Raw genomic sequence first — 16,133 nt, 5'->3', positions numbered from 1 at the left:
GTCTCCCTTCTCCATACATTCCCCAAGTCAATGTCTCTCTGTCTCTGAGAGCTCCACAAAGCTCTTTCCCTTCTCCTAGCAGAGCTCTCAGTGGAGGAGACAGCAAGCAGAGGTGGCAAAGGGCAGTGAATATTTTAAAAATCTGCCCGCACACATATTTTAGCTCTGAAAAAGGGGACATGTCCAGGAAAAGGAGGGTATATAGTAACATTTTGGACAGAGATCTAGTATCATATGTTATCAGATCATTTAAATTGAGCCTAGGAACCTCTACATGCAAAGTATTTGCTTTGCCACTAAACTATGGTTACACCCTACCATACCTAGAATTAACTCTAGTCCTGGGGGTGGGGAACTAAGGCCCTGGGATCAAACCCAACCTTCACAGTGTCCCAGTTTGGCCCTCTGGGCTTGAAGTGCCACTCCTGAGGCTTAGTTACTGGCAGCCAGATCTTTAACCAAAATATTCTGCTATTTTTGGATCCTTCCCCTTTTGCTTCACCCATCTCTGGACTGCAGCCCCCATGGAGCTCTGTGAAACTGAATTTGGCTCTTGGGTTTCCCCACCCTCTTTTTGTAGCTAATCTGGCAATGTGTGTACTTCTGTGTAGGAAGTGTTGTTCACGTTTGTATTATACATTTACATTTATATATATGCCAGACTTTTGACAAACCGGCTCCAGTTCAGATACTTATATTCTATATTTAGTACCATTTCTAAAAATTACAAATTCACATCTGTTTTTGCATTTAATCTTTTTCAAATTAAAAAAAAAAACCAGAAAATAATGGGTGCACTTAAGCCTGTTTCTTCAGATGTATTTGGGGACTGAAGTCTTCGAAAGCTCATGCTGCCAACTTCTTTCTTTCAGTCTCAAAGGTGCTACAAGCTCTTGCTACATACTTAATCTGGTTGTGCCTTTTGTAAAACACACTGGCTCTCTATAGTCTTAATATCATAGTTTCAATATGGTTTCATCTGAAGCTATAACATTTTGCCAGTTTGGGCTGCAAAGCAATATTGGGGAGCAGAAACATCCTGGCACTTTAAAAGTCCTCTTTGATGAAGTAAAACTGGACCTCTGGTGGTAACAAAAGTGGAAAGTGAAAGAGAAGGAGGAAGCTACCTTTAAATGTCCCATTTTCTCTCTCCCATTTTTCCCTTTGTTCTCAGATTACTTATTTATTACTTCAGTTGCAGCAGACTGATTTCAAAATGCAAAAGTAGTTTGCACTCAACTCAGCAAAGAGAGAAAGGGCAGAGTCTTGCCCTTCCCAAAAGGCTAAGGCAAAAGCAAACTGCCACAGTCAGTTTGTGTCCTACACTTTGTTTTTAGCCATATGTGTCCCAGTTTTCATCTGTGAGATGTTGGAGGGTATGCACTGGGTGTGAGGCTATGAACCATATATTCTATGATAAGCTCTTCATGGTATTTAAATGACAAATAAGCATTATTTGGGGATAGTTTTTTGTGGGTTTTCATGCTGGCAAAACATCAGGAATTCTTCCAGAACGCTGCCACATAGCCTGAAAAACCCACAAAAAAACCATGAATGCCGGCCGTGAACACCTTCGACTTTACATTATTTGGGGAATACCCCCATATTTGGTTGCTGTTGCCACTTTCCAACTTTGATAAAAATTGTATTTTAACAAAACTTTATTTCATCACTGACACTTTCACAATACTGAACAGCTGAACTGTAATGGTACTTTATGTTTAGCAATATTTGGTGACTGGCATGCAGTAGTAGTCAATAACTAATGTCATTACTGATGTCTGGCACTCAACAACACCTCACAGACAACATGCAATGGTGCATAGTATTTGTCACATTATTATAACATTCCATATTTGCTGCCTACCAGAACTATCTGAATTACATGAAGTCTAAAGCTCTTGAATGTTGAGGTTAAAAATGCAAAATTTCTGCATTGAATTCAAGATTTCATATTTGAGTACAACCAGGGAAAGTGAAGATTTCGGACTGTTACAAATGTACGCGAATGTTCATTTTTCTGGCTATACCATTGCTGCATATATCATTGCTGCAAGTGATGAAGTCTGCCCCTTGGTGTAACTCTCTGCCTGGTAGCAGGCATCTCATCAGCTATGACCAAAATGGTAACAGCAACTGATCTGAGATCTTATCACTAAATAAACAATGGAAGATTAAAATCCCATGACTCCTGGTGAGCAGCATTTCCAGTCCTACTTGTTGGTGGCCTTGTTGTACTGCTCACACACTGAATGAATCACCCAGTTTCTTTCATTGGTTTCTTTTCATATTAAGAGAAAATACACGATAGAATAATTATAAACACTCTGGAAATAACCTTGCCATTGTAAAACTCCATTTCTGGCCCTGAATGAAGCACGCGGCTTACAGTAGAAGACAGGGGAAGTGCAACAACATGTTGCAGTGTGGTTTTGTCAGTCAGCTGAACCCTCCTTCATGACCCTGATCCAGTACTCAGCATTCTAGAGACACTGGAATGGGTTTGTTTTTACTAGGTTTTTTCTTTTTAATCCCCGTCCGGGGGGGGGGGGGGGCTTTATTTGGACTTCTACAAATGAGGCTTTTCCCCCAAGACTGCTGTCACTTCATTCTTGTATACAAATAGTGCTGTTTTTACCTAAATGCATGTAGTCATGCATGAAAATCAGCAGCCCATGCCCAGAGCATAATAAAATGACCTCTTTTCATTAACATGATAATGTACATGAAGTGGTGAACCTCCCGAACCAAGTCATCATGCAGAGTCACTTAGGCTGACCTCAACCCCCAAAGTTTCATCACATCTTCCATAGAGAAGGGTGCTCCTCAGACTTCAGTACCTGTTTTGGTGGAGTGTATGTATTTTATTTGTATTTATTTATTTATTTTGCTAAAACTTCCATAGGCCAATGGCCACACAGTCTGCGGTATTTGGGCAACAGTCTCTGTTCTGAAAATTTTAGTCCAAAAAGTAGTGTTTCCAGGCTATGGTGCTGCTTAAAGCACCCCTTAAACAGTCCCTTGCTGTGATACAAATACACACCCAGCTCCAGCACTACTGGAGCACCATCCAGACATGAGCAGCACAGGCTCATTTTCTTCTAGCCCAGGATTATCTGAGCTTCTCTATTAAAACAGGCGTCACATTGCCCCCAGTGCCATTGGGAGAAAGACAAGCATTAGACAAAGCCAAATTCCTTTTAAAAAATTTCCTGGCACACTTTGGATTTAAACATCATCCATTCTCAAGTCAAACAAATAAATAAATACAATAAGGGAAGGACAAAGACGACACATCATAAAAGCTACAACAGGCAAGTCAAAAGTGTGTGTTCAGACCCCTTTAACATATTAGGGCACAATTATATATGACCTCAGGAGGCCTGTTGTGTAATAAGGACACTGTGTGTTAGAAGGATTGTGTCCAGAAGATCTCCTGGTTGATCGTTAAACGAGTCACCCCTTCCCTGCAAGTAAGCTTGTTTCGATTTTCCAACTATGTGAAATATCCTTGAAACGAGCATTTTACAAAGGGATGCCACTGAGGTAAACATTCCAGCAGACAGACAGCACAGTCTCTTCAGTGACTGGACCAGCCCTGCCAGCCTAAGTCACTTGTTCCAAATATGTTTGCCTCAGCTTTATGGGCACACCTTGCTTGACTGCTCCTGACTATGCAGGGAGATCCATGAAGTAAAATCGTACCGATTGCCCCTCATGATTTGGCCCACTGGTCCAGATGATGCTCCAAAAGGCTCAATCTGGTCACTACCATCACCACACCTTGTACATGGATCATAGCACCATAAACCTAAGGCCTATCTCTTCAGTACCCTCAGGCAAGGTGTGTGGTACTTCCTGCTTGATGCAAATCAGCAATTTGGCTCATGATTTGGTTCGGATCACTTCCATCAGACAATGCTATGCCTTACACCAGGTTCCCAGGGGGGCTCGAGATGCAGGGGTGTGACGGCTTTCGCTCGCTTGCAGCAGACACACTGTAAGAAGTCAGAGATGTTGTGTGTAAAGAGGCGGCGGCAGGGGTGGAGATATTGCATGAAGAACAGCATGAACATGATGGCCATGCAGTAGGCCACCATTAGTTGCAACACTAACATTGGGGTGCAGACGTACTCGTAGACATCCGTCTTGAAAAAGTACCAGGCAAGCACCAGCACAATGTTCTCCACTCCCCGAAAGACATAGTACAAAACTAAACACCCCCAATTTTGCGACTTGGCAATCAAGTCTCGGTCAGCCAATGTGAGCTGCACGGCCGACCAGCAAAAGACATTGATACCAGCATAGAGCAAAGTGATAGTGCACAGGACAGTGACTGTTCCCACCCAGCTAAAATTCTTTTCCACATGGTCAGGCAGCCGGCTGCCAGTCTTCCAAAACTGGACCCATGGTAGGAAAAAAAACACCAGGAAGCTGGCCCCACCAACAGCCATTGCGTACTGCTTGAAGACACTCCCAAAAAGAACCAAGATGGTGATCCGGGTAGAGATTTCCAAGCTACGCCAGAGAATAATGCAGATGAAGCCCAGTGGACCCAGGCGAATCTTGTAGTCATCATATTTGATCTGGATTGCCAAGACGTTGCAGACCAATGCTCCATAGGTGACTGACAGCAGACAGATGCACATGAGAACTGCTAGAAAGAAGAAGGAAAAAACAGGGTGAGCAAAGAAAAGCAGATGTTATCTGTTGACTACAAAATGTGCAAAAAGAAGGGATCCTTAGGTGCAGTTGAGAGGCAGGCTGTGGATGTAAAGAAAATATACTTAGAATGCAATCATTCATGAAATGTTAAAAGTTGAATTGGAAACATCCTAAAAAGTCATCTAGTGCAACTAAACTTGTGCTCAGTACAAGAAATCCAGAGCAAACGCTTCCCCATCACCAAGAGAGAAGGCTTGTCCCTTTGGGTTAAAAATACCATTGTTAAATGCTATTATCCTCAACAAGTTTATTTTTGGACTGCAGCTCCCAGAATTCCCCAGCCAGCATGGCCAATTTGCTTCACAGAACCTTTTGGTATGGATTAGCTTTGTTTATAACTGCAACAGGGAGCAGTACAGAATGTACAAGTCCTGGCACTAACCAGTCCTTGAGTACTATGGACTGCATTTGTGGCTAATTAAAACATCTCTGGCCCTATTTCCACTGTCTGCCAGAGCTTGGGAAATCATTTTTGAACCTGAATTCCCATCCTGGCCAGTGGCATGGATCTTATACATCCTTATCCAGTGAGACCTACTGCCAGAAAAGCATGCATAGGATTGCAGTCTCAGATATTTTTGAACATCTTGTTTCAAATAACATGAAAGGAGTAATCATGAAAGGTGAAGCAGAAGTAGTCCCTAGAAACTACCCAGTGTAGCAGCCTTGTTGAACAATCATGAGGATTTTCTTACTTATTTATATGTTACTATTCCTTCCAAGGGAGTCCAAAGAATTATACTTTGCCATCCATAATCATCATCCAGCATTACACTTAATTATTAATTAGCATTATACTTAATTGACCACAAAACTAAAATAAAACAACACAGCCTTGTAGCAGTAAGATTCCAGGGTCAAGTTATTATTTCAAAAGTCTTGGTGGACGCGTGTGTATGTTTCTGTGTTATTCGAAACTCAACAATATGAGGGAAATCTAGTTTTCTCTGAGAGGGAATACCACAATCAGGTCAACCACTTAAAAGGTCCCATCTTGTGCCATTACACAATAGGCTCCTGGAAGCCCAAGCAAGGCTTCTCCTTAGCCAATTAAAAGTAATATTAGCAATAGTCTAGGGCTATTAGATTCCAAGCATGGAAGGATTGTGGGCTTCGTTCAGTTCTAGCATGAAGAACAAATTCCTGGCCTCAGAATTAAGTAGTACTGTACATCTTTTGCATCAGGGTGGAGTAAAAAGCGAAGCAGACTGTAGATCCAAAAGTCTGAACTCTACCTATCGAGAGATTACAAAGTATCAAAAGGGCATGCCTTGATGAAGTGGATGAAAAGAAACTAGACAGGTTACTTGGGGCAGAGAGACAAGGTTGCTGGAGATTCAGAGCCTGAAATAGCCTACTCCTGAAATGTGAAATGTATGTCCTGATGCAGAGGTTTCAGCTTCTCCTGAAATGGCAAGCATCTCTCTATCCTGTCATCTGATTCCTACACCTTCTGAAAATAGCTTGAAAATGTATATTCACCCTATGCTGCTCATTAGAGCTGTAACATACAGCGGTGGTTGTTAAGCGGCAGCCCCTTGAGCCAAATTGGGCCTGCAGACCATCACCAGCAGTCCTGACAAAAGGTACCCTTTCAAGGACTAGTTGGGGCTATAGGGCATCATTTACTGAATGCCCTTTCCAAGGTCACCAGTGCTTCAGGGTGAGCTAAGTAATTTTGTAGGAACCAAATAAGCAAAGACAGAGGCTCGTGGACAGGTGTGGCTGGAGCAACCTTTGATCTGTGTCTTTCATGCAGCTGGCCTTTGTTTCAAAGACCATGAAGACATTTCCTGTGAAGGAAGCACTAGACAGACTTGACTTCATCCTAACTCAAAGGAGAGATTCTGAAGGAGGACCTTGGGCTAAGGAGAGTTGGAGCTGCAGGGCCAGTCTTTGGAAGGCCAATGGTACAGGGACCAACCAGCCTTTCCTGCATACATAGACGAAAACATATGTAAAGTCTAAAATGGTCTCACCTCTTAGTATTGAGGTTTATTTTTGGAGATTTAGTTTATTTTTAAATATATCTGGGTAAAGATGCCAATATGACAAAACTTAAGCTGGTGTACTTTGGACACATCATGAGAAGTCATGAATCGTTGGAAAAAAAACAATAATTCTTGGAAAGGTGGAGAGAAGTAGGAAGAGAGGAAGGCCACATGCCAGATGGATGGACTCTGTTAAGGAGGTCACAGGTATGAATGTAAAGGATCTTAACAGAGCAGTGGAGGACAAGGAACACAGAATCAAAGCACCTCCAACATCCAGCCTCTGTTTAAAGACCTCCAAGGAAATCACTCCACCACTCTCCCAGGGAGTGTTTTCTGGAAAGTGAATGATGTTTAGAGTAAGTGAAGAAAGGGATAGACGATGTTGAATATGTGGAGAAGAGGGATGAATAGAAGAATATAAAGGATGAAGGAAGAGGGGAAAGATAGGTAGAGATGAAGTAAGGGAGGAAATGAAGAGGGAGAACAGATGTATGGATAGGGTTTAAAGAGGATATGGATAAGAAAGGAATGTGTAAGGGAAAGGAAAGATAGATGAGTTTTTAGGAAGGAAGCAACAGACGTGAACGTGGATAAAGAGATTTTATGATAAGTTAGATGGTAGTTTGTTTCAAGGTACATTTGATGGATATTTGAGGTATGTTGGTTATATCTGTGTGTAGGTTGATCATGTTAATGTATCAATTTTATTGTATGTTTATTTGGAATAAATATTTTTTTAAAAAAGGAAGTTCTTTATAACGTTTAGATGGAATCTCTTTTCCAGTTGTTTGCATCCATTGTTCTGGGTCCTATTCTCTGGATCTGCAGAAAACAAGCTTGCTTCATCTTCAGTAAGACATCCCTTCAAATATTTTAACAGGGTTATCATATCATCACTTAACTTCTCTTCTCCTGGCTAAACATACCCAGCTGCCTATGCTACACCGCATAAGAGATGTTTCCAGATCTTTCACCATTTCAGTCACCCTCCTCTGGCCATGTTCTAGTTTGGCAACATCCTTTTGGAACTGTGATGCCCAGAACGGGATACATCCTTTGAAACACTTGGAGAGAGAAGCTGCATGGCATTCTCCTCTGGTAATACCTTGTTGCCAATTCCCAGAGTGGCTGCCTCATTCTGGTAATGCCAGGGCCAGCTCTGGGTGAAAGAGTCATTTAACAGTTCCTCTGAGGACACAAGTTTACACTACCTTTACCCTGCACCTTTACTTTATTGCACATTTCTTGACAGCTTACTGAGGAGTAAGTAGTAAAAACAGGTAGGCACCAGCAAATGCAGACAAATATGTTAATTCAGTCCAACAAACCCATTCTTATGCATCTGAAGGCTCCCTTCCCCCGGCCGTAATATATTTAACTGATTCTTTGGGATTTCCTCTTAATTTTGTTTCAAAAACTCTGACAAACACTGGTTCCATATGAACTGCAAGGAAATTTTGACCAGGGGCTGGGTAGCAGCAAGATGGAGTCATGAACACACATTAGTTTACTTCCGGCAACAGCACTTCACTGTCGCACCATTTAACATTTATGGAAAGAAACCAGTGTCTGGCTAACCAATGGTGAAGGAAAGGCACTTTGCAGAAACATCCCTGTTTTTATTATACCTTTATTGCACCTTCAGCCTGATTCTTCCCATTCTGACTCTCTTAACCAATCACCCACACTGGCTCAGTGTTGTAGGCATGCTCTTGTTTGCATGCTTCAAGACTGACCTGCAGCATTGAAAGCAGATTGCACCCTGCCTCAGATCAAGGAACTGGAGTATCTTCTTTCCTTTCACTTCGTAAGTATTCATTACTGCAACCACACCTCTAGGAGCTGAGGCAGAAGCCTTCATTCAACAGATGCCTAAACTGAACCACGCCCAGAGACTTCATTTCTGAATTGCAAAAGAAAACAGAAGCTTGTGAATCACAATCCAAAAACTTATTCCAATGAAATTTATTGTCTACATCTCATGCATGCCTTGGTTCATGCCATCTGTGATTAAATCTGATGCCAATCAGAAGGCCATGATAGCCGCCTAAGGAGGGATTCCCAAAATAGACAGTATGCCCCTCAGGGGCCAGGGGAAAGATCTGGGGGACAGTGGGGAGGAAGGGGTGGCAAAGTATTGGTGCACAAAAAAGACAAAGGGGACCAGTGACTCATGGTGAGGATGAAGGTTGCATGAAACAACTTTCCAGATTCTTTTAAGACTACCATGCAGCTTTGCTGATTGTTTCATGTGGTGGTGTCTCCTGCTCTCTCCCTCCTCACACTCCCTTTGTCGCATCTTTCGCTAGTAGTGGTGGTGGCAATTGGGAAACTGTCCTGAGACTTGGGCACAGGGCATGACTTCTGTGGCTCAGAGCATCACCATTTTGGGACAGACAGACTGACTGAGGCAAGGAGTTAAAGCACATGCAGTGGGGGAGAAGTAGTGGCAAAAAAGGATTTGGGAGCCTGCTTAAGCTTTGTCAGCTTTGCTGGGACTTGGCTGGTTGGAGCTGTGCTGCCAGTCCTGTTTTCTTTCATCAAACAGGCCAAGAGAAGAGGTAGCAGAAGAAACAATGTTGAAGGAGGGAATACTTGAAGCTGTGTGGGGAATGTACATCTCTGGGGAAGGAGAGGAAGAAGTATCTGGGGTTAGTTCTTGAAAGAGTCCTTCGTCTTGGAGTGGATCCTGTAGTTAAAAACTATACCTTTCACCAACTTTTTAATCTGAGTGGAAGGAGGAAGTATGCATGTGTACATTCTTGCAGGCACACAATCAATGCATGCTTGGAAAAGCACATGTGTGAACAGCCACCAGCCAAGACAGGATGCTTCCCTCGAGTCTATGAAAAGCAGTGCACTGTACACTTACATTCAGGGGAAAGAGTTCCATCCTAAGCCTCTGTCTGAAAAACTAGCTTTCTGCATGCAAGAAACATATTTTATAGAAAATCATTTGACCTCTTTCCTGAAGAATGAATTGGTGTAACCCTGAAAAAGCTTTCCTCCCATCCTTCTAGCCCGATTCAAATGCTATCGTTCTCATCTAAATACTCCGGTTCCTAACTCGAATCAAGGGAAAAACACTAGGTAGGACCCTAGTGTTTTTTTAACACGCGTTAAATGAGGAAAACACGGATTTAAATTTTAACCCGCTTCTGGATTCGATTTCTTGTGGGAACGATTCCGGGTTGGTCTAGAACTGTTCTAGATTTAAACCGAATCCTAATGGGCACGCTGCCTAATGAAATCGATTCAGAACGCGGGGTTTCCCCTAGTGGGAACAAGCTCTTGATGTTCATGCACAGTTGACAGGACATTTCAAGTAGCTTCTAACCAAATCATCCAAGATTTTTGAAAAAGAAAAACAACCATACACACCCCACTATAGGCCTGGGCCCTGGAAGGCAGCCAGCTATTTGCATTCTGCTTCTCCAACTTTATTTACATAAACCAGGCCTTGTTTTATGTGCTTGTATAAGAATAACTTCAAGCTACAGCAATGTGGTCTATTAGCTGTGCACAACCCTGGGATTTCAAATATAGCCTGAGGGGAAACCTAAATGGCCAGGCTGCTATTTACACTTAGTGGAAGAATCTGACACCAAACAACAATTACTTTTTGCTGTGAGCTTTGCTGTGGCTTCACAATTCTTTGTACACTAGATAACTTTAAATACACAAAGAAGGGAATCTGAGTCAGGGTGAGGGTAACAGATAAGGACTGGACTGGGAAAATTACTAGGTTATGCCTTCTGAGTCACTGAGAGCCCTTGGCAGAAATACATTTGAACACACCAAGGCTCATCATGGTCATCTCAACAACCACACCTTCAAGTTGCACCATCAAATGCAGACAGCTGTTGTCAGTTCAACCTATCTCAGTCAACAAACCAGTTGTAGCAGTTTTCACATCCACCAGGAGTGGATCTTTTGCAAACCCCAAAGCCTATTCAAGACTCAAGCTAATTTGCATTACAACAATAGATTGTTGCTGGGGAAACTCACAATCCACACCAACCAGAGTGAAGATTGCAGCTAAAGAGGGAATTATTTCATCCCAGCTAACAAGAAATTACCTCAACAGATTAAAAAGCTGGGCCAAAGCTAACAAAATTAATTTCAACAGGGGGAAATGTAGAGTACTACATCTGGGCACAGATACAGGACAGGTGACACGTGGCTTGACAGCAGTGCATGCAAAAAGGATGTAGGAGTCATATCACTCCATCAGTTATACATGAGTTAGCATCGTGATGCGGCAGCTAGAAAAGCAAGTGCAATCCTAGGCTGTATCAATGGGAGTTTAGTGTCTAGATCAAGGAAAGTAATGGTGCCACTTTATTCTCCTTTGGTCAGACCTCAACTGTCCAATTCTGGGCATCAAGTTCAAAGAAGGATGTTGATAAGCTGGAGCGTGTCCAGAAGAGGGTGACCAAAATGATGACAAGTCTGGAAATTAAGCCCTATGATCACCAGGTTAGGGAGATGGGTATGCTTAGCCTGGGAAAGAATAGACTGAGAGGTAACATGATAGTCAAGTTTAAATATTTGAAGGAATGTCAATTAAGGATGGAGTAAGCTTTTTGCTGCTCCAGGACATGAAGCAGTAGGTTCAATCTACAGGAAAAGAGATTGCACCTAAACATTAGGAAGAACTTCCTGATGATAAGAGCTGTCAACAGGGGAACACACTGAGTGTGGTGGAGTCTCCTTCTTTGGAGGTTTTTACAGAGGCTGGATGGTCATCCGTTGCAAGTTCTTTTATTGTGTCTTCCAACACAACAGGGGGTTGGACTGCATGGTCCTTGTGGTCTCTTCCAACTCTATGATTCTATGGAAGACAGACAGTTGCCTCCTCAAGCTACTGTGAATGAGATTAGATGTCCATAGCTGAAATAAATGCATATTCTGCCCTGTTTACACCTTCTCCCTCTCCTTCCTCCTCTGCCTCCCATGTCTTGAATTTTGAATCAAGCTGCTGGTGACACAGATCCATGTGTAGAGCACTAACATATTTGTTTGGGTGTAGTAGCATCAAACAAAACAAGAGTCAGAAGGACAACTTAGATGGTAGGAGAGTTAATTTCAGTCAAACCAAACCAGAAGTGGGCCTTCCTAATACTGTTGAGCTGCAGATCTCATTATTCCTAACTAATATAGCCAATGGTGAGGAATGATAGGAATTTCAGCCCATAAATTACCCAGCCCTGCTCTAAACCTTTTGCAACTACATTTAATCTCACACCAGAATTTCATGAAATCAAATCATATAAGAGGCACATCCTGGCCCTTAGACATGTGTCTTTGGGACCTGCCCTTTTAAGATTTTGCACAGCAAATGCAATATGTATGCAACACCCTCCATACTGATGCAAATAATAAAGTATGTAACAAAACTGCAAGGACAGAGAGATGGAATGAGTTATCAGTTTGTTTTGATTGGTTTTGAAACTCAGCACTCCTAGGCAGCACCAACAAGTTTTTCTGGAGCTGCAAAAGAAAACTAGATTCCCACATAATGATATAATACCACAAGTCATTGTCTGAAATTGAGCGCTGAAGTTTACCAGGCTCATGATGAAACTGTGAGCAACCACAGTGTTGCAGCTGGCGCCGCAGCATTTCAGTGAGAACACATTTTTCACATACCAGGGATGTAGCCAAGGGAGGGGGGGATCTGGGGGTCTGGACCCCCCCCTTCCATTAGAAAAATGAATGGTGTGTGCTGCTGCGCCGCCGCACTCAAGCCCAATTATAATGGTAGCACTTAGTCTGGACCCCCCCCCTTCCTAAAATCCTAGCTACGTCCCTGCACATACCTTGCATTTTGAAAACATATGCCTTGTGTTTGAAAGAAACAAAAGTGAAAACCAAAGCCCCATTTAATTCCAAGATGAGCCATTTTGAGGGCCTTTTTTTGATAGAAAGGTAGGATTTCAAACAGTTCAGCATCTAGCTTTGACAGTATCTAACCATATACCAGAGACATTTTCTGCCTGAGGCAAACACTACTGGTAATTCCCATTCTCTGACATTCTCTTGAAACAAGTCCAAAATGTTATTTTGTTTTTAACTGCCCTCAAATCCTGTGTCCAGTTCTGGGCACCGCAGTTCAAGATGGATAGCAACAAGATGGAACATGTCCAGAGAAGGGGAATCAAGAAGATCAAAGGTCTGGAAACCAAGCCATATGAGGAATGACTGAGACAGCTGGATATGTTTAGCTTGGAGAAGAGAAGTCTGACAGGTGACACAACAGTTGTTTAGGACTGTTTTAAACTGCTTTCAAACAGTGATAGAGATAATTTTAATGTTTCAAAAACATTTTATCTTGTATTGTATTGTATTATTTTAATTGATTTTATTTGTTCATCACCTCAAAAGACCTTGTGGGCTGGCAGGCAATATAGAAATATATTCTTAATATAAAAAAATACACCTTTAACTATCTGAAGGGATGCCATGTAGAAGATGGAATGATGGAGCGAGCTTGTTTTCTGCTGCTCCAGCAACTAGAACACAAACCAATCTATTCAAATTACAAAAAAAGAGATCCCACATAAACATTAGGAAGAATTTTACTGTTCAGCAATGGAGTAGACTGCCTCAGAGAGTGGTTAACTCTCCATTTTTTGACATCTTTAAACAGAAGTTGGATGGCTTTAGTTGTGTATTCTTGCATGGCAGGGGATGGATGGCCCTTGTGGTCCCTTCCTACTTTAAGACTGTATGATTTTAAGATGATATTGCATCAGTCTTCACTGGCAATTGACTGGCTGATCACAGTGTTGCTTTTAATAGAGGTGCTGCTCCTTTTACTTAGGCATGTTTTAATTTTTTGGAACTAAACTTTGCTTTGATATTTTAAATTGTTTGGCTACATTTTTATATTATATATTTTTGTATTTTTATTTGTACCTCTTTTATAAGTCTTCTTCTCAGCCACTAATTCAGAGTCCTAGTTCAGGAAGATATAAATGGATGCTATAAATACTTTTATTTAAAATTGTTGTTTTTTAAACCATTAACTTCAGCTTCTTTTCCAGTGCCAGTACTTTCCCCTGGCAAATCTCAAGTCAGTTTTGTAAAAGAAAACCTTCTTCTGCAATGATCAAAATATAATAGGTGAACTTAGCAACAAGGTGGCATACTCAACAGTCCAAAACCAATCTAGTGCTATGACCAGAAGCCCAAAGTGTGCAGATAGCTGCAATTAGGGCTGCCATTCTTTTACTAACTGTACTTTTGTATATTTAAGCAATGGCCTGTGTTGCAGGAAGAAAGCATTTAAAGTTTTCCCCATTACCATGTTCCCAGAGAAGGGAGAGGTTCACTGGCTGCATGTGGCTACAGTATGGGGGAAGAAATTTAGATTGTATCATGTATTATTAAACATATTAAATAATAAATAATAAGCATAGTATTAGGTATATCACGGTCATGAGAATTAAGGATGAGTGCAAAGACAAGGGGAGTTGGGGAAATGTTGCCTCTCCAGGAGTTGTTTGACTCCAATCCCCATGGGTTCCAGCAAAAGTCAAGGATGATGGGGGCAATGACACAATCCATCATGTGAGATTTAGGCAGTAAAGTTATTTTTACACCCCACTTTTAAAAAGAATGAAAATGCAACCTTCTTATGGGGTGCCATGGAGAGAGTGCATGTCCAAGCACACAAAGTATTTCTTCATTACCACTTTTCAGAATCTTCAGAATCAGAGTAATTAAATTGCAAAAAAAATTTAAATTTTTGAAATTTGAAATTTTAATGTTAAAAAATTCTGGGGTCTTTCCTTTCAGCTCCCACTTCACCCCACTCCCACCATCTCTTAAAGCATTTTAAAAGGAAGCAGGTGAATGCCACAGCCCGTTTCTGCCCAAAGGTAGGTGTTTGAGTAGCAGTAGTGAACAAACTGATTTCTACTAGAAAACTGAGCCTGCCTACCCCTTCTAATCCTGTGCTGCTCTGTTCTGCCTTTACCTCTGCTGGTGGGGACATATTGCTCCACAACGCTGACATACAGCTGCAGGGTGAGCTGTGGGGTCGAGCCCAGGAATGCCTGAATGACGGCCATGCGCTTGAAGGCATTGCGATGAGTGACCAGCCTGCGCACCGAGTGCCCCACTTCTTGCTCCAGCTCAAACTCGGAGTTATTGTGGATATGCTTCTTGCGAGTGATGGTGACGTATGGCTCTTCCTCTCTCCCCAACCTATAGAAAATCACTATGGCCTCTAAGCACCTGCGTGAGAAATTGAGAGAGAGAGAAATGGAGGGTGCACATATTAATTAATTAATTATAACCACCAGTTAGTTTGCACATTCCCTTGTGTGGTTTACAATCATAAATCCTGAAAACAGTCAATAAAACAAATACTCAAAACAATGACAGCAGACTCAAATATTAGCACACTAAAACAAGAAGATACAGTACTTAAAAGCTAGCAATAAAATTGATAATAAATGGAGCACATTAAATATTAAAGGCCTGAGAGAAAAGGAAGCTCTTAGCCTTGCCTCTAAATGCATGTTATAAAGATGCTAGGCAGATCTCCCCAGGGAGGGCTTCCACAGACCAAGGTGGAGTGGGACCAAGAGGAAAGCCCTTTCCCTGGTTGCCACCTCTGGAAACCAAGCAAGACTCTCCAAGGATGCTCTTTAACAGTTTGACAAAACATGTGGGAGAAGAAACTCCTTTTGGTACGTTTCTTCTAAGCTGTCGAGGACTTTAAATGTTATCTCCAACATAAGAACCCCCAGCCCTTCAGCTACGGTTTTTATCAAATGTGAGAAAATGAATACATTATGAAAATGTTTGTGTGGTATTTGTGTGTTTTTTTAAAAAAAGAAAAGTCTAAGGGCAGAGCTAGTATTCAAGGTTAGATCTGATTAGTTGGTAGGTAGATCTGATATTTCATCTATAAAAATCCCAAAAATTACATGCATTTGTTTGGAAATTCTGGACTAAAACTGTGCATGTACACCTCTCTCTGCCTAAAAGTCTCTTTACATGGTTGAAAACTGCTCCATCTCATGCGGAGAGAGGTCCAGGCACATGCAGTGCCCCTAGTCATACCTTCAAAAAGGAAAACAGGGCAGAGCAGAAACAAGGACGGCCATTGTGTTCTTATGAATTTTCTATCTTCCTCATGAAAGGAGACTCCAGGTACACCATTGAGGCAAGTCGTATTTATTTATTATTTGTTCCTACCAGTCAAAGAACTGTAAAACTTATATTTGATTTAATGTGGCAACAAGCTGGGTACAGGATGTTTTATGTCCATGGCTGATGCAACTTGTAAAGTACACCATTTCTCCTTAGATACAGATATCCATTTTCTCATATACCATCTGCTTCTGGAAAATTATTTATTAACATAGAGATGACTAGTGAAAAATGTGGAGCAAACTT

The 16,133-nt window shown here is 41.7% G+C and overlaps 1 protein-coding gene across 2 annotated transcripts in view; it reads right to left on the bottom strand.

Moving 5' to 3' along the window:
* Positions 1–621: 621 nt before the first annotated feature.
* Positions 622–16,133, bottom strand: part of XKRX (XK related X-linked) — a 36,976-nt gene continuing 21,464 nt past the window's right edge. For both annotated transcript variants that reach the window (XM_042480014.1, XM_042480012.1), the window contains 2 exons: positions 14,704–14,963; positions 622–4,657 (listed from right to left, as the gene is read on the bottom strand). In XM_042480014.1, the coding sequence (XP_042335948.1) occupies positions 3,912–4,657; positions 14,704–14,963 (1,006 nt within the window). In that variant the 3' untranslated portion in view covers positions 622–3,911. The remainder of the gene's footprint in view (positions 4,658–14,703; positions 14,964–16,133) is intronic.

This window comes from Sceloporus undulatus, chromosome 7, assembly GCF_019175285.1.
Source record: "Sceloporus undulatus isolate JIND9_A2432 ecotype Alabama chromosome 7, SceUnd_v1.1, whole genome shotgun sequence".
Classification (NCBI taxonomy): Eukaryota; Metazoa; Chordata; class Lepidosauria; order Squamata; family Phrynosomatidae; genus Sceloporus; species Sceloporus undulatus.
This window is presented reverse-complemented; position numbering and strand designations above follow the sequence as displayed.